The sequence below is a fragment of the Ptychodera flava genome, chromosome 2, assembly GCF_041260155.1.
Source record: "Ptychodera flava strain L36383 chromosome 2, AS_Pfla_20210202, whole genome shotgun sequence".
In the NCBI taxonomy this organism is placed as follows: Eukaryota; Metazoa; Hemichordata; class Enteropneusta; family Ptychoderidae; genus Ptychodera; species Ptychodera flava.
The window spans coordinates 23,700,745-23,727,773 of record NC_091929.1 but is presented as its reverse complement, the minus strand read 5'-3'; the positions used below and the strand labels follow the sequence as shown (position 1 = coordinate 23,727,773).

Here is a 27,029-nt window from a genome sequence, read left to right as displayed (position 1 = left end):
TTGCTTTCAAAGCAGCAATGGCTATGGTGAATGCTTTCTGTGATGAAATAAACTTCCTTTTACTTAAAGGTGACCCAATTAACCCTTTGAGCTCCAAAGTCTATTTTTGACCCCTTTATAAAATAAACCCCAGTCAATTTTTCTCAGATTTTTGCCAAAATTTTGAGAAAAAATGGTAGCAAATGAAATGTGATGTCCATTTGGTCCAAAATTATCAAAAAATTACAGAAAAATTCATAAAAATTGGTAAAATTTTGCACTAAAATTTTGGCGGAAGAAAATTACAGTGCTCAAAGGGTTAAACTAAATATTTGAAAAGGCACATGTTAGACTGTTTTCAATCCATCAATGTCTGAGGTGAATTACTTTCTGCCGGGTATCATGACTCAATAATGTTTGTTTTATACTGGTAGAAAGTGACCTATGCAGTAAATCTGTGAAAAGACGTGTTAATACTTCTCCTTTTTGACTCTTAAATAAAGAGTGTCAAATGTTACGTTGGAAGTACTGAAACCACACGCTGATGTTTTGAATGTACAATGTAGCTGGCTAATTCTCAAGAAGACTTGGCACTGGGCAGCCAGTTTTTGACCTTGTCAGGGGTCATATGCAAATTACATTTACACTCACAGCATGTGGGTGGACATGGAAACCACTGCAAGGTGGACTTGTTTTCAGTGAAATAAATTGAACATGGAACACGTCTTTTTATTAAAACATCAAAAGAAATCCTACCATCACTGTCAAGTTTGTATTTCAAGTCATAAGACATACTGTACAGTATGTATCTGCTTGACAATTTTACCTCAAACAAAACGGTATACCATAGTTGTTCTGACAAAAGTCTTTTCTCGTGCTGGCCGTTGTCTATTGATATTGAAATTACCTCATAACTTGGCTGTATTGAAACGACAATTGTCAGTGAGATGTGTCAAACCATCCGTCCCCATTTTTCAGTTGAAAAGCCTGTCTTCACCATAGAAAACTATAGGGTTGTACCATTATTTAGTAAAAGAAGGGGTAAATTGGGAAGAACAAATCTATGGGACTGGATATCTGACAACAAACTTGATTGTGAAAAATAAAGAGTGTATTGGCTGTAGCTCTATTCTTGGTCTTTTATACTGTACTTCAGAAATTGCTTGACATGTTGTCTTTCCTATATCTGTGCTAGTGCAGTAGTTCAAGGCTAAAGAAATTCATGTTGAATTGAATATTTCGTGGTCCCGCACCAATTTGCAGCCTTACTTTCTGTGAGCATGTCTTCTTAATGATTTAAATAGACTTGTGACAGTGAAGGGAAAAAATAAATTGTGGTCCTGAATCTACCAGTACTGGTATAACATCAACGGGCTTGACCCGTGGCGTTTAGTCATTCCACATCATACATTTCGTCAACACATGACGTTATCAGTACGCCATCATTCGTGTAATAAGGCTTACGGTATGAGTCACTGACGTGAATAACTTCAAATATTTGTCTTGAATTGATCATTAACGTTTTGTTTTTATTCACCTTTTTACACATTCACCCAAAGTAAAAGAATATTTTTTCCTGTAGAATGTATTACCATTAAGCGGTTTCAGCTATTTAATCAAACCATATTTTGTGAAATTCATCACTATTATTACCATATCTGTACCATATCTGAATTGGTATATCATAGACTTTAAAAAAGTAGTGTTTACTGTGTTGTATTTCAGATAATATCATCCTACTGGTAAGGTTTGAATTTCACTATCAATCAAATAAAAAATCAGTTTTAAATCCATGCAAAGATTATTACCGAAAATTGAATAGCGGTCAAAAAATTCTTCATGTGGGAGTTTGGAGTTTGATAGGAGTGGGTAAGAATATTATTTTGTCAGGTGTTATTACGGTATCTGAAAAAAATGTATTATGTAGGTGTAAGTCGATTTTTATTGATTATATTGACAAAGTCCAACTGTGTGCTTCCCTGTACAAGTGCAACATTCATTTCCCAGAATGCCTAACTTTGGTCATGTGGAGTCTGACCTTAACGGTTGCTCGTTACATTCAAATTTTTGTGCTATTCTTTTCTGACACAGTATTTATGTTTTTACCAAAAAGTAAAAAAAATTGAGCCAGTTTGAGAAATTTGTGAAATTCACTAGTCCAGTAAATGTGTGGAATCCTCCCCATATACCATGGGTACATGTATTTTTACCTGGTATAAAGCTCCATCTGCTGTATGTGTTTGCATTTACTTTCAAAAACTACAAGATACAAGATACTTTAACTTTCAAGTTCATAAAAAATAAAATATTCACTACTTTCTACGGAATTCAGTCATGTTATTATGAACTATATAACCTGTATGAGAATAAGGCTGAAATTATGGTGTATGGACGACTTGGTTATAATGAATGAATCACAGATAGTGAACCAAAATCAGCATCAAGGACTTTAATCCTTTGAGTACTGTAATACAATGTATTTCCCGCCAAAATTTTAGTGCAACATTTTACCATTTTTTATGAATTTTTCTGTTAATTTTTTGATAATTTTGGACCAAATGCACATCACTTTTCAACATTGACAGTTTTAAATCAAAATTTTGGGGAAAATCTGAAAAAATTATTTACTCTCAAAAATTTCAAGTAAAACAGATCCGCACTCGACGTTGGTAACAAGGGGTTTGGTCAACTCATAGTGGTGACAGGGTAATTAAATGCATAAGTGTATGTGCTCTGAAATAAGTCTTGTGTTTCACTTGTAAAATTTCTGCCATTTCTTATTTTCAGTACAAAGACAATGCCAAGGTCATTGAAGATTTAGAGCGAGTTTTCACAAGATACACACATTTGAAAATATGCACAGATAAATACAGTAAGTTTAAGTGTAATCTTTTGAACATCCAAAATGGTTATGAAATAGGATTTCTTTACAAAATTATGCCTGTCATATATCAATCCTTCAGCTCAAACTCTCACATACAATACTGTTTATGATGGTGTCCTTATAAATTCGCTGTTTAAAATCAAAATAGCGGTATTTGTGTATACAATAAAAGAAGTGTGTACATGTGTACCGTACTTACATGTATGTCCATGCAGACACATGTACATTGTAATTTTGAATCTACAATTTGATGTTTAGTTTTTAATAACCATTGTACGTATGCTGAGGGACGTGAGTTTTGCTTTTGCTATGAATTTAATTATATTATACCAGTATATCCATGATACAAATACAGCTAATCAGATTGGTCCATGCTATAATCGTATTATGTAGAACGGCTGGATATGTAGCGCTCAGCCACTGAGGGCGAAAAATTTCAATATGCTGTTATGATATAATAGCAATAAACTACCTCAGCAATTGGTATACCACTCCGCTTTGAACAGTTCACTCGATACTCTCTATCACCTTTATACCAGTATCATAATCTGGTAAAAATCTTATGGTATACTGTTGCTGGGTAAGGTTTTTGTCTAACACTTTCTTATACTTCACTATCTGTTTCTTTGTGTTCCAGCCTATGACGATGGAAGTCAAAAAGTTCTTTTGAATTTATATGGAACTGTTGCAGTCTGTTACCAAGGTAACCAAGACTTCTTGCATGATTTGTTTTCAAAACTTTTCTCTAAGAAAGTTACAAGGAATTGCTTATGAACTTGAGTGGAATCACACATCACAGATTCTCTACAGATGTTATTTTGAACAATGATGATTGCTTGTAGAACTATAATGACCTGGCTGTAGTGCCTTTTAGTATCTTTCACCCTTCACACATAAAATCTTTGCAGAGGTCAAAGGTCACCACAAGGTCAGGGTTCAAAAGCTTAACAATTTGCACCAGTCATAATGATCTACTGGGTAGGTGACGTGTACTGGTTTGAATATAGCAGTGCATTCATTGTCAGCTAGACAATGGACAGATTCAGTGGTTATTCTTTGGCTTCCTGTTTTCACACAAAAATTGTTCCTGTCCAATGGACCATAAAAAGGTTACATCTATGAATTTATTCCATCCCTAGGCACTGAGCTATGAAAATAGTGCTGACTTTTATGGTGATTGTAGGGTTGTTAGAATTGGCAAGAAATATCTTAGAAGTCCCAATGAAAAATCGGTGTCCATACTTTACGTGCTTGTACATTTAAAAATATTCCTTTCAAAACATCTTGTAAAATCACAAATAATTGCTTGAATTTTACATAGTGCAAAATTAGAACCAAGGGCGTAACATTTGTTGCTTCTAACAGATATTCTGTGGCCCTGTATTTATTACTGCAGTTTGTTGACAGATCCTTTGAAATTTTAATTTGTAATTTCAATCATTCATCAGTGATTACAAAACACTCATTTTGCCATTCCCGCAGGAGTGATTTTCAAAAGTCTTGTAAAAATACAGAAAAAACAATAATGTTTGTATATTAATAATAGAAGTACCAATAAGATATCACTAGGAATCATATCTACAATCTACCCTTGAAGAAAATATGAATATCCTGGTATTGTGATGTCAAAATGATATAGAATTTTTTGAAATCTCGTTGCTGTTGCACAGAAAAGATAGTTTGAACATCTATAGGTAATTTAAAACCTACTGCCACTAATTTCTGTCTCTGTTGATGTTTTGAACCATAACACACTCACATAGGAGAGAGTTTTTTGTTCCCAGTTCTGCTAAAATGCAACTGTAATCTAGACTGATGTACCGTACAGGAAACCCTTGTGAAACAGTAATGGTGACGCTTGATAAATACTTATACCAGATGAAGCTGTGGCACAAAGTTCGTCTTGAAGGCTTCCAATATCTCCCATACAACTGATGTGTCAGATTTGTAGAAATACAAAAAAGGGAAAATGTGATGATAGCAGTAAGCATAATAAAAGGTGTTCTTCTATTATCGAACTTATTCTGTAACTTTTGTCCTTGTACAGGAAACAATTACAATGTACCGATCCGTATTTGGCTGCAACGGACGCATCCGGAAGATGCTCCTATATGCTATGTGGAACCGACCAATGACATGTACGTTGAACCGTCACAATATGTCGACACGTCCGGTAAAATATATCTACCGTATCTGAACCAATGGCGCACGGTGAGTGCATAAGATCTTTGCTGCCAATGATAAATTCATCATTTGTAGGGAGAAAGATTTCACTGAGGTGTTTTTCCAGTAAACATTTGCACTGAAACTTTTCTTTAAGTTCAATTTTTACCTTCTCGTGTCTATTTATAGACAGAGAAGGTATTAGAGTTGAAAACCAATATGCTGCTGTCAAGAACTTCCGTCTGTCAAGACTTCCGTCTGTCAAGATCCGTTGACGTCATGCTATTGTGATGGGTCATATCATAAACTGCTGGGGGGTGTTCATGGCTCAGGTTGAGGTGTGGGAGAACGATTTTGAGCTATGACAAAAATCAAAAGGGACTTAGCGGCATAGCCACAGTGTTAAGCCTTTCTCCAAGGTTCTTAGTTGACTACAATCTATTACAGACTACTGAGCTGACGTTAGGGGTACTCACTTTGTGTTTGCTCATTCTGTGAGCGCTAGTGTTTGGTACTGAGTTGCGTGGATATCCCCTCATGGCCTCACGTGATCTGGGCCTGTTGCATAATCTGCAGAGATGATCATATGCCTCCGAGTCTGAAAACTGTCATCGTGTAAGCCTGTCGGCATTTTCCTTGCATTTTTTCTCATTTAATTTTGCAAAATATCGGCGAGTACCTCAATATTTCAAGATAACCCTTTCTTCCCAATCGTTTCTGGAGTTTCAGAGTCATATGAACGAAAATGAGTGAAAGTTTTAGACAGGAAAATCGGACGTCGGCCATGTTCAATGTTTACAGTACAATCAGAAGTTTACGTGGAGGAATTAACCAACAAACACAGGAGTGTTCATGATGCCCGCCCTCTAGAGGCAGACCCTCCTATATGAAGTACCACATTTGATGCTTGTGGAAAGCTTGACCACACAATGGAGCATTTAAACTTTTAGAAAATGACAAACTGAATAAGAAGTATTCAGAAAATGTCAAATACTGAGGAAAAATGCGCAAATATTCAAAATAAACAGGTTAACTGATTGGTCAGCTATAAAAAACAATGAAAATGTTTATGATCAAAAGTTTTTGAGATGCACACATTTTAACAAATACAGAAATTATTAACATTATAAATGTAAGACCAAACTATTTTTTCAGGGATGGGACAGGTTGGAAATGAGGGGTGAGAGACAAAGGCACTCCTATTGCTGCATGTGGATGCAGCCACACCATTTCATTTACAGCATACTTATTCACTGTGTTGTGTTCAAGTTCCATATTGTACTGACTGTCATACAAGGATAACATAAGCAAATCAAATCAAATTAGAAAAGGATCAATGCTGTTGTGTGGATTTTGCTGAACATGGCTGATATTTCGCCCTATATATTTGGTATCCAGCAAAGGCATATTTTGATGTAAAGTCAAAATTAACACTACATTGCTGACAATATATTTTACCGTTTCTGCATGAATTTTTCTTTTTTAAATTATAGTATATTAGTACTTCAAACAGATTAACAGTTATCGTGATGTCAACCCATAATTTTACATCACAAAGACTGTAATTCTGCCAATTTTTTTTTGTTTTTCAGTCATTTTTAGCTACTATAGACTATAGTCTATAGAAGCTATTGGGATGGGTATCCGTCCGGCGTCAGTCTGTATGTATGTATGTATGTATGTATGTATGTATGTATGTATGTATGTATGTCCGTTTGTGAGGCGTCCGTCCACTCAAATATCTTGAGAACCGCAGTACTTACTGATTTGATATTTGTTGTGTAGATGAAAAATATGATTTTGAGAAACTATTTTTTTAATTTTTGATATTGTTGAAAATAGGCAAATTAATGCCAAAAAAGGTGTTTTTGGTAAAAAATCTTCTTCTTCATAACCGCTGGTCAGACAGCTTTGTTATTTGGTATACAGGTCCCTAGGGGTAACCCAACTTAGATTTGTTCAAATTGTGATGAAATATGCAAATGTGTATTTTTAAGGAATTTTTTTGTCATTTTTGGTCAAAATTTGACTTACATTGTATGTAATTCTTGTACTGTATAAACCCTATCAATTCACCCAGAAAAAAATAATTAATATGATTTTAAATAATTAAATTAATTAGGAAAATCATCAAAGCCAAAATAATTTTAGTGTAGAATTATCAAAAAGTTCAACTTTTTTTGACAGTTCATAGTGAAATGCTTACCATCTTGGAGGATTAAAACATGTAAAGGCAACTTTCCTGAATCCCAACTTTCACATATTCTGAACCGTCATTTATATGTTATCTAAAAGAAATTGCTCAAAATAGTCAATAGAGATAGAGATAGAGATAGAGAAAGTTCTAATTTCCATTTAGGATAAAATAAAATTACTTTTTTAGGAAAAAAATAGAGTGGTCAATTAAAAGAGTGGTCAAAGTGATAGGGTTTTTATGGTAAAGCTGGGCTGTAAGATTCCTCATATGCTATTTATAGCAATTATGCAATCTGTGTAAACAGTGCAATGAAAGTTACATGATTCCTTATAATGCTTCTGATGACCTTGAACTTCTTAAGTTTCAAAACATTTGTCTCTTCAGTGTGCTTTCTCTGAGTATGTACTGTCTCAACTTATTCAACAGAACTCACAGTGTTAATCAAAGATATCCACCTTCTTCATCAATACATGTGTCACAAAAGGTTATTCTCTACATAACACAGCAGAGCTCTGTCAACTGTTGAGTTGCTTGTTCTTTCAAAACCGCTGGTCAGACAGCTTTAATATTTGGTTTACATGTCCCTAGGATGACCTAAGTGAGATAATTTCATACAGTCAGGAAATACTTAATTTTGTATCCATGTCTATAGTAGCTTCAGGGACTTTGGCCCTATGTTATAAATTTTGCACTGCACAAGATGATTGAACAAATTGCAATGTTTGAATTTGTAAACTCAAAGAATAAAAATCCTTTGGTCACAAATTAAATTATTTTTTGAAAAGAAATTTACTCTTAAACACTTTTAGCATATATTCTTTACACGGTCATGTATTTCAAGGAAAATATGCCTATTAAAAACAGTAATTTCTTCACTTTCAATTTTTTTCAATACTATGACAATTATCAGCCATGAGGTTATACAAGCACAAGACCAGATAAGCGTTTTTCATCATTTCCACAGGACTCTTTGGAAAATCCATTAAAAACAGTTAAAAGTGACTGGAAATGATCACTTGGTATACATTTAATTTACAGATGCCAGGTTGTGTATTTCACATGCACTCAGGTCAGTAAGGAAGTGCGTCATTACTATTTTGGACTGTTAATTCTTATTTCTGAATTGTTTAACTTTTTTCCACATTGAACTATCTTTAGGCAGTTTATACTGTAGCTTAGAATTTTTTTGATTGATGTATTTAATCATCTTTTGGGTTCTTTGGGTCCATATCCCACCTCATGCCCCTACATCATCAACTATTTACCAACAACTCCATGCCAACAACCAATTACCTGACCTGGCCACACATTAGAGAGGTACAGTGTCATTGACGGTATTTTTCTCTTCTGTCTGAGTAAGATTTGCGTTGCCCTGATCTCTTTACATTTGAGGTTTGCATGTTGATTCCTGGTGTTCTATTGAACATGGTACACTACACTGCAGAGTTTAGTTTTATTTTAAAGATGGTGGGCAGTCTGTGTAAACCACATAGAAATATCTTGGTAGACCAAATGAAAAAAATTGTTAAATCGCAGCCAGTATATTGTAAATTTTTTTCTTTTTTTTATTAATATTTTTCAGTCAAAAGAACATTTACAAAACTGAAAAAAGCTGAAACAATGTGCTGGATATTACTGTAATACATCAAATTTTAAATTTCGCCTTTGAACATTCGTGAAAAATTTCCCCATTTCTTTGTAAGTTTGTTTTACGGATGGCAATAAAGCATTCTAATTTCTTTATGTTAAATGATAAGTCTTAAAAGTAAAATTAGGACTTTCTTTTCACTCCTACGTAAATAAAAAATCTTTTGGTGACCAATAAAAAAAATTTACAAATTCAGATAAATTTGGATCTCCTCACAAAATCTGCCTTAGTGATAGAACAATTCTTGGGTGAGAAAATATGCATATACCTGTACATGTATTTTTAAGTCATAACCGGTTGAAAATATTCCTGTCGGAACTTTTTGTAAACTCACAAATAATTGCTCTTCACATATTGTGCATTCACTGCATAAGAAAGGTTTTATTTGTTTTACTGAAATCAACCCACAATTTACATTTTAACCAGCAAGAAAAATTGCCATCTGAAACATCATGTTGAAAATATTTCAGCTCAAGCATACATGTACTGACCTGGGGACTTGTGTACAATTCATGTCAGAAAGCTATCACTTATTCTGTAAGCTGTTTCTGAAGCCATCACAGTAAACAGTGTTCGTCAAAAATGGGCCGCTAAGTTATGGATTTAGCTAGACCAAAACGGAAAACCATTGGTGGTACCGGTAGACTCCAACCGCACATTAATTTCAAAGGCTGTGTTGAACGGAAGTAAACTTCACTATTTTCTCTCTTACAAGTCAATGACTGAAAAGTTTCTAAAGGTATTAACCCTCTTATAAAAAATGTTCAGAGAAATTCAATTGTTAGGAAATCAGACCCATTGAACTCTCTTCTCACCGGTATGTCAAGAGTCGGCAGTGTCTCCGGTATACGTAGAAATAAGTTAGTCTTGTATTTCCTTTCAAGACTCTCTCTATGTTCACTTCTGCAAAGGTTGTTCAGCTTGTTTACTTTTATGGAAGCACCCACTGCTGTTTTATGCTGTCACTTTCTATAATAAAAATCTTCTGTGTCACTAATTCTCGGTGACAACTTCTGAATGACCCGATTCAACCTTGGAAGTTGAATGCCCTCTCAATGACTGTCAAGCATGGAATTTTGTCACGATGTTTGAGTTCTTCTAAAGTTGTCGAGAAGATTCCGCAGATTTGTTTTGATCTCAATAATAATGTTTGTCGAGTTTTGTTCTTTGTTAGAAACTTGAAAGGAAGTGTTTTGGTTACTTGACAATGAGAGCACTGTCTGAGGCTTTCATCCTTTGTCTGTGTACATGGTTCAGTGCATTTCATTGGAAAAGTGAATAGACGAACTGTCTGCAAAGAAACAGGGTAAAATCTTTAATCTTCGTCCATTTGGTCAGCATTGAATCAGCGTGAATGGATGTGTATGATTCATATTGATCTAGCATAATTAGACTTTTGTCTTCCACAGAAAAAATGTATAAAACCAATATTGAATGACTGCTTGAATTTAAAGGCCAAGATATGAAAACCAGTTGAATTTAAAGGCCAAGAGTTTATGCCCAGGGCACAAAATACATAGACACCAGTATACAAAATACTGCTTTTCTAGGAGGATATTAGCAGGGTGGGTTTTTTGAGTAACTTTGGAGTGAACTTATTGAATATTTGGCCCAATGTCCACCATGAAACAACAAGGGTTGCTTAGGGGGTCATCCTGTTGCATATGAAGCAGCTAGACCCCTATCTCCCTGTTGAGTGTGTATGATTTCAGTGAACACCTCACTTGATAACATTTCGAGTTGTACACCTGAAGAATACTTGGCCCAATCTTTGTTATGAAGGAAGGTTTTCTTAGGGAGCCTATTATGAGTTGGTGAAGTGACAGGACCCCATAGGATTCTGTTGATTTTACAAATTGATCAGTGTGGGCCCACTGTCTTCTGTCTAACCAAAGAGGATGTAGCTGTTGTGCTGATCCTTGGTGAGAAACATGATCATGTGACTGAAATTTCAAGAAATTTATCTTTTAGTACTATATAATAAACTTTCTCAACGTTGCTAAAACCAACTGTGCAAGGTGTTGATATTCACAGACAGTAGCTGTGTGGTCCCGTGTCTACGTCAGTCAGATATACTTTGTAATCCAGGAAGTAGTGGGATCACACTGTCCCACTCATCAAAATGTTGTTTCATGACAAATAAACAGTTTTCCCGGAATACCCACCACTATTGTGTAGGGAACTTTCCTGTTCCTGTCTGAAGTCCGACACAAAAGTAAATCCCTGAAGACCAGTCCCTAAAGTAGGCAGTGGTGAACAAATATGGTAGGGCATAGTCTGTAGGAAGTAAAGTCACAATTTTGAATCAGTTTCCTGTTAAAATGACAGGTGATAATAATCTTTGCTTTCATTCAATGGTGTCAACATGTAGTTCTGTAGTACCAGTATGTACAGTACAGCAATGTACTGATTCACTTAGACAGTGATATCCTTGTTAGGGAAAGCTTGCAGGTAAAGAGACAGTAGCTATAACATTTGATGATATTTTCATTTTTTTTTCATATTTTCATTAATCTTTTACTGCAACACAAATATATTTTCTTCTCCTACATCCATAAGTTTGCTGAAATGCAGATTACTTACCTTGGCTGGCACAATGCATATTGCATACAATGTTTAGAATTTTAGTAAGAAATGAAATTCAGTTGGCAATATTGGACATAGCATAGATACAGGCTGCATTGACAAGTTGAATACTGGGTATTTTGATGTGATTTTGGGAGAAGAACAATAAACTGTACTCAGCTACTTCACAAACCCAACAATAATTGGAAAAAATGAAAGAAAAAAGTCAGAGCTAATTTAGCTGTAATTTTGACAGTTAAAAGGGCAAGATTGTTATCAGCTTTGCTCTGTCTTTGCACAAATTGATCTACATATATGTACATGACACAACTTTCACAGGATAACAAACGACTGCGACATGTGAGTAGTCACAACTAATGTCAGAACCAGAGATTGAGGATTGCTGCTTTAACTTAATTTAAGTCACATTATCCACCACAATCATAGATAATTATGATATCCTGATACGTATAATTAATGTAACATTGGTACGTATGATATTGTTATAATATTGTCAGCACTTGTACATAGGCTAAAAGAACATGTCAAGTGTATGGTACATATACATACATATGGTATAGTTATGCAATAAAGCACACCCAGCGACGGTATACCATGAGATTTTGACCAGTTCATGACATAAAGGTATATGCACGAGCGATAGCAAGTGCATACCGGTATACATGTATAGAGTGAACTGGTCAAATCGAGTGGTACACCGTTGCTGGGTGTGATTTATTGCTATTATATCATAACAGGATATTGAAATTCTGGCGAGGAACGACAACAACAGATTTTTGCTCAAGCTGAGAGCTCGCGTGTATGCCAGCCGTAGGATATCGCCTATATACCACGGTTCTTTTCGTGTCTCAACCAATCAGATCGCTGTATTTGCGCCATCAATATACTGGCATGATATAATACTGCATACATACATACTTCACACATACATGTATACTGGTACAAAAAGTGAAGAAACTACCTCAATTGCTGTTTAAACAGATGACTTTCAATATTTCTACACTAATGCCCACTTTTCTCATCATTTTTATCTAATGTTTATATCAGAAGAAGTTGGACTCCTAGATGTAATAACTGGCGTATGGAATTTTTTTAATATCTAAGTTTTTGCCTAGGCTAGAGGCCACTCACTGAATTTCAGTTTTCATGTAATTTTTGGCTGACAGATTTTCTACTTATTTATCAATCAATGTTGAAATATCTTCAGTAGCATGGTTATAATATCTATATTACTTTCTTCCATTTTACAGCCTAACTTTGATACGCCAGGTCTACTGAGTGTTATTATTACAGCCTTCAGTGAGAAGATGCCGGTCTTTGCGAGAAGCGATGGCGGCTACCGAAACATGACAACAACTCCAGTCCGAAGGGATCCAGTCTGAGTCTTGCATCAACTTGTACGTCTTCATAATATTGTACAAAATTCAAATGTAGTATTACTTGTGTACATATACATACAAGCTGATCTCCATATTGCATTGTTTAACCTTTAAACCTCTTGGAGTCTTGGATGAAAATCTCTGCTCCAAGTCATAGGTCACCATGATTCAAAATCTTTTCACCCTCTCACTGTGGAATTTTGAAGCTCATTAAGGTAGTTAAGTGCCTCAAAACTGGAAGAGAAACTTTTGCTCAAATTTCTGTTTGAAAAATTTAAACCATGCCCTTTTGAAATTGAAAAAATCGGGGTTTACTGTTCAAAATTTGGTGCTATAGAAACAAATTACACATTGATTACTGATACCTGAAGTATAAAATGGTCGCTATAACTGCGTTAAGGTAGCGGTAAAGGCTAGAGCGTCAGTTATAAACTTCAATAAAACTATTAAAACATAAAAGTAGTCAACATTCTCTGTGGAATAAAAAAAAAATAGACATTTGAGGTCATAAGCATTGCAGAGTTATAGCCCGTTGAAACTTCTGAAAAACTGACCAAATAAGAGGAAGTTGGGGAGTCCTTAGTGTATTAACTATGGTAGAGGTCCCCTAGCTTTTAAAAAAATGTTTGAAAAGGGAAAGTCGTTTTTTACTGTTTTTCAGGAAAGTTTGACAAGGCAGTGCTTGCATTCAGAATGCGTGACTGCTATTATAAATGCATTTTTAGATTCTTTGAGTGTCAAAGAGGTGTCAAAAGTGAGATTAACCAAAAAGACTGCTGTTTGACTTCAAAAGAGGGGTGCAAATATGGTTGTTTTCAACAATTTTGACAGAATAACAGTTTTCCTACATAATTTTATACCAATTAAATCCAACCTTTGAAATGAGATATGGACATGGAATTTTTACAGCCTATTACAAGGTTACAGATAAGATTTGTATGGCACAATTTCCGTGTATTTGAAGTACTTTTGAAAAAATCACATTTTGAAATTTGAAAGAATTTTTAATAATTTTTTGATATGTAAACCCATGTAAAATCATAAAACAAATTTTATTTACAAATCCTGCCGTACAAATCTTACAATTAATAGTGTCAACATATTTATAACTAATTTGGTAATATTAATTTATTATTAAATTCAAAGATGTAAAAAAATATGAAAAATTAAATTTTAATATTGATTGGTGTCATATTTCAAAATCATGGCTACAAATATACAATTTTTATATTCTTTGGAGAAAGTATTAACTAAGGGAGTTATCCTGAAAATTTGAACTAAATATCTTGATTCTAACACTTGAAACTTGACATTAACTCTGAGAAAAGAATTGGTGCAAAAAAAGCCTTTACCGCTATAACTGCATTAACTCTATGGGAAAAATTAAGGTTGTGATTTACACAGCAACAAGGCAGTGTAAGCTTTATGTACTCCATGAGCTTCAAAATAAGCTCCAAACAAGTCGTCGACCAAAAAAGTATTGAAAGTTTGGGAGTCTGAATATATGTCCCTGGTGTGCATTCTTCCTTACAATCCATCAGCCAGCATGTGACATCAGTAAATAACTAAATACAACTGTTGAAAGTTACTGTGTACAAATACGGATGTACATCTATTTTCATCAAAAATGTCCTGTCAGCCAGCCTGACACCTGTACACTTGTTTAGTCTTCAGAGGAGACAAATTTATGAACTATATCGAAGTAATAAATTACCTCCTCTTCAGACTAAACAAGTAAGTGTAAAAGTGACTTTTATTCTAAGGAATTATGAACCAAGTGGTTGACTGTATAGTTTCCACTCAAACATATGTGGAGAAAATATACCCGTAGCTTAACCCTTTGGGTGCCATATTTTTCCCTCCAAAATTTCAGTGCAACATTTTGTAAATTTTTGTATATTTTTCTGTAATTTTTGTGATAGATTTGGACTGAATTGACATGATATCACATTGACTTCAGTTTTTTAGTCCCCACGGACATCGTCCGGGGGACTTATAGGTTTGGTCATGTCCGTGCGTGCGTGCGTCCGTGCGTGAGTGCGTGCGTGCGTGCGTCCGTTCACGCAGATATCTCAGAGACGCCTGCAGCGATTTCATTCAAACTTAGTACAAGGATTACATCATATGTCATACAGATGCACGTCGATTTGTTTCCTGATACGATCCAATATGGCTGCCAGGCGGCCATTTTATTATGATTTTTTCATGTACAGAGCAATAACTCAGGCATGTTTCAACTGATTTTATTCAAAGTTGATACAAGGACATTGACCAATGTCATAGATATGCACTTTAATTTTTTTGTGATACAATCCAATATGGCTGCCGTCCGGCCATTTTGTTATGATTTTTTCATGTACAGAGCCATAACCCAGGCATATCTCAACTGATTTTATTCAAAGTTGGTACAAGGACATTGACCTATGTCATACATTTACACGTAAATTGTTTTGTGATACGATCCAATATGGCCGCCAGGCGGCCATTTTATTATGATTTTTTCATGTACAGAGCCATTACTCAGGCATGTTTCAACAGATTTTATTCAAAGTTGGTACAAGGACATTGATCAATGTCATAGCCATGCACATTAATTTGTTTTGTGATACAATCCAATATGGCCGCCGTGTGGCCATTTTATTACGTTTTTTCATGTCCAGAACCATAACTCAGGCATATCTCAACTGATTTTATCAAAAGTTGGTTCAAGGACATTGACCTATGTCATACACATGCACATTGATTTGTTTTGTAATACGATCCAATATGGCCGCCTTGTGGCCATTTTATTACGTTTTTTCATGTCCAGAACCATAACTCAGACATGTAACAAGCGATTTTATTCAAAGTTGGTAAAAGGAGATTGACCAATGTCATACATATGCACGTTAATTTGTGTTGTGATACGATTCAATAGGCTGCTGTGCGGCCATTTTGTTATGATATTTTCATGTACAAAGCCATAACTCAGGCATATCTCAACCTATTTTAATCAAAATTGGTACAAGGACATTGACCTAAGTCATACATATGCACATTGATTTGTTTTGTGATACGATCCAATATGGCCACCATGTGGCCATTTTATTACCATTTTTCATGTCCTGTACTACAACTCAGACATGTATCAAGCGAATTTATTCAAAAGTATTTTTATCACAGACCTAATGAAGAGGACTCTATCCTCTCAGAGCGCCTGTAATCAAAGTACCTATTAACAAGTGGGGACTGTATCATCAACGATGACTTGTTATCATTCTTTCTGAGAAAATGTGAAAAAAATTGTGTGAGTTTCATTTTACAAAGGTGACAAAAATTGATGTTGGCGCTCAAAGGGTTAAAATTTCTGGCAGCCAGTGAGGGGCATGTGTCATTGAGGTGGGTGTAACTGAGTATAGTTTGCATGTCTCTGTGTTGCCCAGCATGGAAACAATATGTCCCAGTATAGTCAACTACATGTAGTACCGGTATTTGCGCATTCGTCTGGCTAGAAACGCAACAGAGGAAAATATATGCTACTTATAAGTAGCATATATGTAATATATATTTATGTAATGTTCATATATTTTGCTTTGAGTGAAACAAGGCCTGTGTAGCTGTAATATTTACAGTATGTGTAATTTTGTCCCACAGCTTCGTTAGATTCCTCCACGAGTGATTATAGTACTTCAGATCAACCGTACATCGCCCATGCTGAAAGCTGTAAGCAGTTTCTACACAAAGCAGTCAGCAAGGTAAGTTGTCATATGTGATTTATGACGTCAATTCGTTCAAGACCTTTATTTCATTGTGTCGCTGAAGAATTTAAAAACATGGCAGCAAGCGTTTATTAAAGCAAACAAAACTTGACATGCTTCCTACTTGACCACATTCTCTGGTTAGACTTTGATTTTCCCGTTTTGTAAAAAGGCACGGTGGCCTGCAGCATTGTGTACAAGGAAATAGCCAGGAAAAAGCCAATAGCTGCAAGTGTCGTTGTTGGTCAGGTTGGCAATATTTGGTTTGAAACATACAAGGCAAGTCACTGAACATACATGTACAAAGCTGTTTGGATTCATTCAGTATCATGAATGTTTTTTATAATTAATTTTTTTTACAACCATGAAAAATCCAGACAGAAGCATTCTTATTATGAGACCTTGGTCACAACCAGTATGTTAAAAACCGACCATGTTACCAGTTATTAATCCTTTGAGCGCCAAAGTCTATTTTTGTCCCCTTTATAAAATTTAACCCTAGTCAATTTTTCTCAGATTTTTGCCAAATTTTTTAGAAAAAACAGTAGCCAATGAAATTTGATGTCAATTTGGTCCAAAATAATCAAAAAATTACTGAAAAATTCATAAAAATTGGTAAGTTTTGGACTAAAATTTTGGCGGAGAAAATTACAGCACTCAAAGGGTTAATGTAATCCTATGGAAGCTTCGGTAGCTGTAATTATTGTAAAATTCTGTTTCTTATTTTACTCTCAAAATCTTGTTGAAATAGCAAGTAGTCACTTCAACACAGCGTGCAGGTATTATTCTAAATTACAACCAGTGTCCCTTTAATTAAAAGTACTTGCCCCTTAACAAATTGTATTTGGACTTTTTTTTCTGATTTACAGTACAAATTCAAAGATGATGTGAAAAGAGATGTTTTTGAAGCATTGGCTGATCACAGGTTTCTCAAACCACAGCAGGATGACTGGGGTAAGGATTACTTGAATTCCCACAATGCAGCATTCAAAATGGTAGTAGGGCAAAGCATAGTTATCAGAAGTTCAACATAAGGAATGACACTATATTTGTGGCAACAATTTTATTGATGGTATTTATCATGATATAGTTTGTGATTATACTAACTATCGGAAAGTCAAAGTAGAACTTGATGACCTAATTTTCTCTTTGATTAGTTATGTTTTTGATTTTCACTGCTTGCTACATGTAAATGATATTTTCATGAATCTGACAAAAATTACTGAACATTTGACCTAACCCCTTGTACAGGTATATGTACTGGTAGGTGCAATTCAGATAAGTTACCAGAAATTCAGGTTTGAGGGGGTTAAAAATGGCAAACTTGAGTCATTAAATAGAATTATGCAAGCTATATCAGAAAGAATTTATCTTTTTTCATTTTCATTTTACATGAACCAGATGACGGAGAAGGTAAAATGAAGAAAACATTGAATCTATCAGGAACCATAGTTATCAGTTATCAAGGTAAGCTAGGTTTTTTGTGAATTTGTCATAGATTCTGTCAGTCCATATGATATACCGGTATATTATACCTTGAAACAGAAAGTTTAAACCTTTGCTCCAACTTTTCTAAATTAAACTTTCAACCATTTGCTTTCATTATCAAGAATAATAATAAGGGCTCACTACACTGTGCACATTGAGATAAAAAGTAGCGAATTGCTTTAAATTTACCAATGTTTGATATTCAAAATTACTCCATATACCATACACTGTGTTAACTATCCCTTGAAAAAATTCTTTTTACAATTTCTACAGGATGGTGAAAACTTAATTTGCCATATATATATAGATAGATAGATAGATAGATAGATAGATAGATAGATAGATAGATAGACAGACAGACAGACAGACAGACAGACAGACAGATAGATAGATACCAATGCAGCTTAATGACAACTTTATTTTTCTTATAGGAAACAATTACAATATTCCTGTATGTATCTGGATCCTCAGAGACTATCCAGAAAGTCGTCCTTTGTGCTTTGTCAGGCCAACACATGACATGGCCATCAAAGCTAGCCCAGTTGTAGACCCAGCTGGCAAAATAATGCTTCCGTATTTACAGAATTGGAAACATGTAAGTAACTTTGTATGCTTGTTCTATTTTCTAAACAGCTTCTGTTTTTTTAAATGTAAAGAGAGTCATATTGTGCCATGGGTATTTTAAGGAATCAGGACTGAATAGCTATAAAATAGACTGTCTGGCAGTTATTAGTCCCCACGGACACCGTCCGGGGGGACTTATAGGTTTGGTCATGTCCGTGCGTGCGTGCGTGCGTCAGTGCGTGCGTCCGTGCGTGCGTGCGTGCGTCCGTCCATTCACGCAGATATCTCAGAGATGCCTGGAGCGATTTCATTCAAACTTGGTACAAGGATTACTTCATATGTCATACAGATGCACGTCGATTTGTTTTGTGGTACGATCCAATATGGCTGCCAGGCGGCCATTTTATTACGATTTTGTCATGTACAGAGCCATAACTCAGGCATGTTTCAACTGATTTTATTCAAAGTTGGTACAAGGACATTGACCAATGTCATAGATATGCACGTCAATTTTTTTGTGATACGATCCAATATGGCCGCCGTGCGGCCATTTTGTTACGATTTTTCATGTACAGAGCCATAACTCAGGCATTAGACATCAAATCAGGTCCAATAATCGTTATCATTCAAGGTAAACTATGAAATTTACCAGGTCCAAGGAACATATATATGATGACAAAGGCAATGGGGCCATCTTGAACCACGAAATAGTGGTGGTACCAGGTGTCCGGAATGGGTAAGCGTACCCTGCCAGCTAGCCGCACCCGTCAAGATATCAAAACCGATTTTATTCAAACTTGGTACAAGGACATTGACGTATGTCATACATATGCACGTCAATTTGTTTTGTGATAAAATCCAATATGGCCGCCAGGCAGCCATTTTATTATGATTTTTTCATGTACAGAATCATTACTCAGGCATGTTCCAACAGATTTTATTCAAAGTTGGTACAAGGACATTGACCAATGTCATAGCTATGCACATTGATTTGTTTTGTGATACGATCCAATATGGCCGCTGTGTGGCCATTTTATTACGTTTTTTCATGTCCAGAACCATAACTCAGACATGTATCAAGCGAATTTATTCAAAGTTGGTACAAGGACATTGACCAATGTCATATATATGCACCTTAATTTGTTTTGTGATACAATCCAATATGGCTGCTGTGTGGCCATTTTATTACGTTTTTTCATGTCCAGAACCATAACTCAGACATGTATCAAACGAATTTATTCAAAGTTGGTACAAGGACATTGACCAATGTCATATATATGCACCTTAATTTGTTTTGTGATACAATCCAATATGGCTGCTGTGCGGCCATTTTGTTATGATTTTTTTCATGTCCAGAACCATAACTCAGACATGTATCAAGCGAATTTATTCAAAGTTGGTACAAGGACATTGACCAATGTCATATATATGCATCTTAATTTGTTTTGTGATACAATCCAATATGGCTGCTGTGCGGCCATTTTGTTATGATTTTTTTCATGTACAAGCCATAACTCAGGCATATCTCAACCGATTTTAATCCAAGTTGGTACAAGGACATTCACCTATGTCATACATATGCACATGTGCGGCCATTTTGTTATGATTTTTTTCATGTACAAAGCCATAACTCAGGCATATCTCAACCGATTTTAATCCAAGTTGGTACAAGGACATTCACCTATGTCATACATATGCACATTGATTTGTTTGGGATACGATCCAATATGGCCACCGTGTGGCAATTTTATTACGATTTTTTCATGTCTTGAACTGCAACTCAGACATGTATCAAGCGAATTTATTCAAAAGTATTTTTATCACAGACCTAATGAAGAGGACTCTATCCTCTCTGAGGACCTGTAATCAAAGTACCCATTAACAAGTGGGGACTGTGTCATCAACAATGACTTGTTTCTCTTGAAGAGGGGGACATGGGAGGGACAAAGTTGCTCTTTTTTGACCTTTTTGTGATATCAAGAAAACAGAATACTTGCATAGAGTTAATCAGCATTCAAGATGAAGTCTGTAAATAACTGTAAAATTGTCAAAAATTACACCTTGGCTGAATGCACACAGCTGACTTCCATTGTGACCGCCGGACAAAATGGATTTTTCCTATTCTGACTTGCTTTCCTATGGCAAACAAACACTGTTACAATGTAAGGGAAAGCTGTTATCCGTATCTACATGAAAGGCGCCAACAATTAAGATTCCATTGCAAAAGCTTGCATCAGGTCCAAACTTCACATCCATGTAACAGTTTATGTTCAGCCATACATGATGAGAGTTGTACACTAACTTGATTTTTTGATACAGACTGTAAAATGCTTCGCTGAATGGTTTATCTTGCCTAGCTGCAAGCGCAATTGAGGTTATGCACAGTTTACAAGTATTTCTGCATGTTTCAAGAAGTCAAACAACACAAACTACTTTTCATATCAAATAAAGTACCAATATGAATAAAATTGGCGTATTTTGAACTCAAAGTACATTTTCTTTGAAAGACGGAGGTATGTAATTGTCTCACAACTGACATTGTACGAGCAGAAGTACGGCCTCGTACTTTCACAGAACGAGTGACGTATTGTACCCATACTTTCAAAATACGAGTGACTTACGGTACAATGCTGGTTTATCATACACAGCAATATTTTGACATTAGGCCGTAAAATTCATAAGTGAAGCTGCGGTTTGTATTAGGAACTATTTATAGACGCCCTCCAATCTTGAACTCCAAAATCCGTGCGGCTTCTATACGCACATTTGTCTGGACTCAACTACGTCATGTTGAAAATTGCCGCAAGGAGACTATTATTATGCAAATGACCACAGCTGCATTTCTCCGCAGTAGGGAGACTAAGTTATACATTTTCTCAGCTTTTCTCCTCTTTCTTTCGAATAAAGATGATAAACCCTTGCACTTCCAAGCCTTAAATAATTGTACACGCCGCTGTCCCACACAAGCGCGGTGCTGTCGACTCCAAGCTATGTTTCACACGCTGCATGCCTGCCAGCTAATTTATGCATACGTTTGCAATAACCTCAGGAACAGCTGTGCGGGCCTGCTCATGTTCCGTTGATCGATATTTTTAGAAATCTGGAGACATGGCACATCACATTTTTATTTTAATAGTTTACAAAAGATGTAAGAAGCATTGATTTTGTCGAAATTCTGAAAAAAATATAGGAAGATTTTATCGCGAACACATTTTCACTTGGGGTCGCAGCCATGTTGCCTCAAAACTTGTCTGTCTGCACTCAAAACTCAAAACTTTCGAATATGAACCTGTAAAATCGAGGTCATTTTGTCAAACTTCGGCGAAATTTAAGCCTATAGACAAGATTACATCTAGGTAAGGTAAATTTACTGAAATTTGATCGACAAATAATCCTGAACTTGAACGTGACAGCTCGCCTTCTCCGGAAGTCAAGCATCAAGCTGTCCATACACAGCTGCCCATATTGCTTGGTTTATGAGATTGTTTTCAAGCGACGGCGGTAGAGCGTACGGGGCTCTGGATATGAACCTACCGCCGGTGTAGCTGTAATAACTGTTGCGTTGTTTTTTCTTGAAGTTTTTTTTACATTAAACCTGCCATATTCCTTCAAATTACAACGAGATTTTTTTCGATCACACAGCCATGTATTTCGATATGTCACTCGCAAAAGTACGCTGAACACAGACAGGCTATAGAGAAATACTGACATTACGTCACTTGTACGGTGAAATTGCGGCACATTACGTCACTCGTAATTTGCTCGTACGAGCTTGTACGTCTGCTTGTAGTTCGTCCGTTTTGAGACAATTACGGTAGATAAATGAAAGACGTCAACATGAGTCTAACTTTCATGTACAGCTGGTAGGGACATGTACGGTAATTCTCTGGGTACAAAGGTTAGAAACACTATAATATTTAATGGATAAAGGGACTTGACTTCTGAGCTACTCACAGACGAATGTTGTATGATGTGAGGCGAATACTTCCCTTAATTTTCCTTTCATAGCAGACCCTAAATCTGAAAGGGATATCCAATGTTATTCCTCAATGTGGTACTCATATCATACTGTGCTTATATACCGGGGGGGGGGGGGTAATTGTCTAATTCATGATTTGAAATCAACTGATTTTCTGTTGAATTCTAACCTGTTCACCCCAGTACTGTGTAAAAAGCTCCACAATTACCATTGAAACAATAGGTTTGGACCAAACCATGATGGTAAAAGGGTTAAAGCTATTGAAAGAAATTGCACATTCCTCTTTTAGAAACATCCAATGTTATTTGTTAGGTTCCTTCTTGTTTACTGCTTTCACTGTCATGGTTTGGTTTATATCAGTTCTCAGTGTCAATGGTTATTGTGGACCTGTTTACAGAGAATTGGAGGTTAACAGGTTATAAAGTTATAAATGTACAAGTTAACTTCCTCATGGAAATTGAGATGTATTCAAATTTCAAACGTGCCAAGCTGGAAGGTGTTTTTGGTTTATGGTACTCCAAAGTAACATGAGCTTCTAGACACGGAAATATGAGTGTTCTTCATCAGTTTGATGAAGTTCATAGTGCTTATTAATTCTGTTCATTTAATTAGCCTAATTATAATGACCATGAAATCATGTGATTATCATGTGGTCGTATTGCAACCAATCATTGACCTTTATAGATTGGTACAGGTCATTGCAATAGAGTGCGGCAAAGACGGTCTTATAACTATAATCTCTGTGAAACCATGTGACTGTCTGTTCTCGTATTGCAACCAAATAATGACCTCCATAGATGTAGATTGTTGCAAGTCATTTCAATAGAGTTCGGCAAAGACTGTCCTGTAACCATACTCGCTGTGAAACCATGTGACTATCTGTTCTCATATTGCAGCCAAATAATGACCTTCATGGATTGTTACAAGTCATTGCAATAGAGTTTGGCAAAGACTGCCCTATTTATTCGAAAGCTGGAGGCTCCCAGACCAACCCGCCCACCAATCCTGCCATGAGCACCATCGACACAAGGAGACCCAGTAATACGCCTTACTACATGACTCCATCGTCTTGGCCCGTGAGCAGTCCATCGCAGCCTCCAGTACCTCAAGAGTCTAACTATGTCTTGCCTTCGACGCAGCAAAGCGTGTACACGCCACTTGAACCAACACAACCCTCGCATTACATGCCCATGCATGCTGTGCGAAAGGATGCACCGGTCTCGTATTATAACCTGGGAGATGGCACAGACACGCCTCCAGAGCATCGACCACCTCTGCCACCGACTCCACAAACAAGGGGTATGGCCAACCGACCCCTTCCACCTGGTAAGCAGACATGAATTCTTTGTTTTGTGCTTGTGCCGATGAGTCATTATCACATATGCCCCATTATTGATTGAACATTGTGTACACCATAGGGTCCGATTGTAACTTGTTCATGATGTAGAAGCCACACAGTCATCATGCGACTGAAACTGACTCTGTTCTATTTCTGACTTGACATCATCAGGATTTTAATATCCTGATAGAGTGACAAAATTTTTCATGATGCTATTGGGAATCCTATCTTTATAAAATCATGCAAGAAAAATCAGCAAATTGCACAACAGTGATGCAAATATATATTCATGCATTGTTCTATGTTGAAAATGCTGGTGGTATTTATTTTGTGTGTCTGTCTCTCTGTATCCACACACACACGTGCGCAAACACACACACGACGACACACAATACATGCACATATACACACATGCAATTCTAAACCAACTTCCTAGCACATCTATGTACAGAACTCTCGGAATTTCTAAACCTGCTCCATGGCATCTTGTGTCCAGTAAAAGAAAACAGAAAATGCAAATTGAATTTGAAATGACAATCTTATTCAATTAATTTTCAAAATTTTGAAAAATGTTATCTGATCTCTGATACTCTGTATTTCAGTTCCAGGACAGCCTGTTGCTGGAAGTACCCTTCCAACTGTACGACAACCGCTACCACCCAGGCCAGACGAGGCTAGACTTTTACAGGAACAGCTAGCCCAGGCGAAGAAAGAAATCGAACTCCTGACCCTGCGAGCGAAAACGCGGGAACTCGAAGAAGCTCAGATGTGCTCTATTTGCATGGAGGAGAGGAAGGACACGGCTTTTCAGTGTGGGCACATGACTTGCAAGGATTGTGCAATTCAACTTCATAATTGTCCGATTTGTCGGCAGGCTATTGAAAAACGGATTAATCTGTACCAATGCTGATCACAGAAGGACGCCATCTATGTACGTACATTTGTGAATGCGCACCTGACTGAACCAGTGGTCATTGTCAACTCTACAGTATTGCTTTCTGATGTGGCCTGTATGGGACAAGTTTTCTGTCATCAAAACTGTGCATTAATGCTGTTGAATCAACTTGCCGTGGACAAAAATGTGAATATCTTATTGAAATAAGATTAATCACGATAGAAATGTAATTATATTCACATCTTGCAGCTGTTGTAATAATTGAAGTTACACCCTCAAAGCTACTCATGAAGTAAAAGATTACTTTGGAACAATACGCAATATCTGACTGGGCTTCATACCACAGCATTAAGAGGACATAATCACAGGATTGTACTTGTATCAAGTGCAGGAGTTGATTTCACATTGCACCTGTGAAACCCAGGTGTGTTCCTATAACACCTGTGAAACCCAGGTGTGTTTGACGTTTCCATGGGAAATCGCTGAATAATGCACTGTGCAAGATATAGAGACTGTCACGCACAAGTGATAATGAACTTGCCATCAAAGTTTTGATCTGGAGTGATCAGTAGATTTTGTTGGCATCAGCTGATTTAACAAGATGTACGGTACATCTACTTTGGAGGAGTAATTTTATTCTTCTGATTAGAAGCCTTAACTCATCAATGATGCAACTGTGGAAGGAACATATGTGAACAATGATGAACTTGAAGCTTGCAAGATCTGTTGTCATATCTTTTGTCCAGTCGTGACTCAAAGTTACTGGAGTGTAATCTATTGTTGGTACTGTAGCATGTAGTACAAATACCATACATAGTACTGAACTATTTTCCACATTGGTTGGTTTATCCCTCAACCAAAACATCAGTTTTTCTTTGACGAGGAGTATTACAAACACTGACATGTGAAACAGTGCAGACTTCTGTCAGAAAACCCTCCATAGTACCCCTCAAGGGAATAATGTGAAAATATGACCTACAACTGTAGATGAATGGCAACTGACTGTTTGGTGTCGTAGAATTCTGATATTTATATCTCAGCATATCTGCCTGCTAGTGTGTCTTTTATGGAGAATCATCAATATCTGATTTTGTAATCATTTTCTCTCAAATATGCTTCTTGAAACTTGTAAGTTTTATTCTGAACATAGATGTGGTTAAAATTGGATGTTTTCCAATGTATTTCTGGTTTGTTGGTTTCTCGATGCTTTAGTTTATAGAATCCTCAATCATGTCAGTTTTGATGTTCATTATGATTGTGTCACCAGGGAAGCCTAAATATTGAAGGAGACAAATTTATACCAGGGTTCGAAATTTATTTTTTTGTTTGGTGGTCAAGTTTGACCACCAGATTCAAATTTTGGTGGTCAATTGCAAAATTTGGTGGTCAAAAAAATTAGTCATATCAGAGTGTAATTCTTGTGGAGGTTGGGGTCCATGGGGGTGAATAGTGGGCTGTACATGCTGTTTTGGAACCATTTCACCATGCTGCTACACATGTTAAGTTGGTTTACATGTATGTTGGATGCCCAGTAAATCCACTGGAAAATTTTCAGTCATTTACAGATCAACTTGACTACTGCATGAGTGACTGACTGACTGGTTATATGCAAAGGACTTGAGTTACAGATTTTAAGTTTTGACAGAATTACTGTGTAATAAAGAAATGACAATTACTGCTGATAACATGACAATTATTGCATTTTTTGGACTATTATGAAGTTTTGTATGTGTCACTTTAATGACTAAACGAAATTTGCTGGGAGATGTTATTCAACGTTTGCAGATTTTATCACAATAATCATAGCAGTAAACAGTAAAACAAAGAGAGACATTGTCTATCCAAAGGAACACTCAGTTGAGTAGTGGAGTGGGGTTGAAGGACTGACATTGAACCACAATGGAGGGACTGTGATTGAACAGACAAGACGTGTACTACATAACTGCTAAAATATCTATCTCTGAGGACAATATATTGTTTCTGGATACTCCTAGCAATAAACTGTGAGAGGCATGTAAGATTTACAGCTCTGCAGTGCACTATTGTGACCTCCAAAAACTTGGTGGTCAAGATTGACCACCCAAAATAGAATCTGGTGGTCCAAATGAGATAATTGGTGGTCTTTTGACGCATGACCACCGGGTATTTCGAACCCTGTATACAGTTTATTGAATATTTTTGGGTGGTGTGC

At 36.3% G+C, this 27,029-nt stretch overlaps 1 protein-coding gene across 1 annotated transcript; it reads left to right on the top strand.

Annotated features, from left to right (window-relative positions):
* Window positions 1-17: 17 nt before the first annotated feature.
* On the top strand, window positions 18-27,029 carry LOC139149493 (uncharacterized). Its single transcript, XM_070721273.1, has 11 exons — window positions 18-26; window positions 2,767-2,851; window positions 3,501-3,566; window positions 4,911-5,074; window positions 12,785-12,854; window positions 16,470-16,570; window positions 17,443-17,527; window positions 17,975-18,040; window positions 18,493-18,656; window positions 23,501-23,930; window positions 24,546-27,029. The coding sequence occupies exons 1-11, from the start codon at window positions 18-20 to the stop codon at window positions 24,851-24,853; spliced, it is 1,548 nt and encodes a 515-aa protein (XP_070577374.1). The 3' UTR covers window positions 24,854-27,029.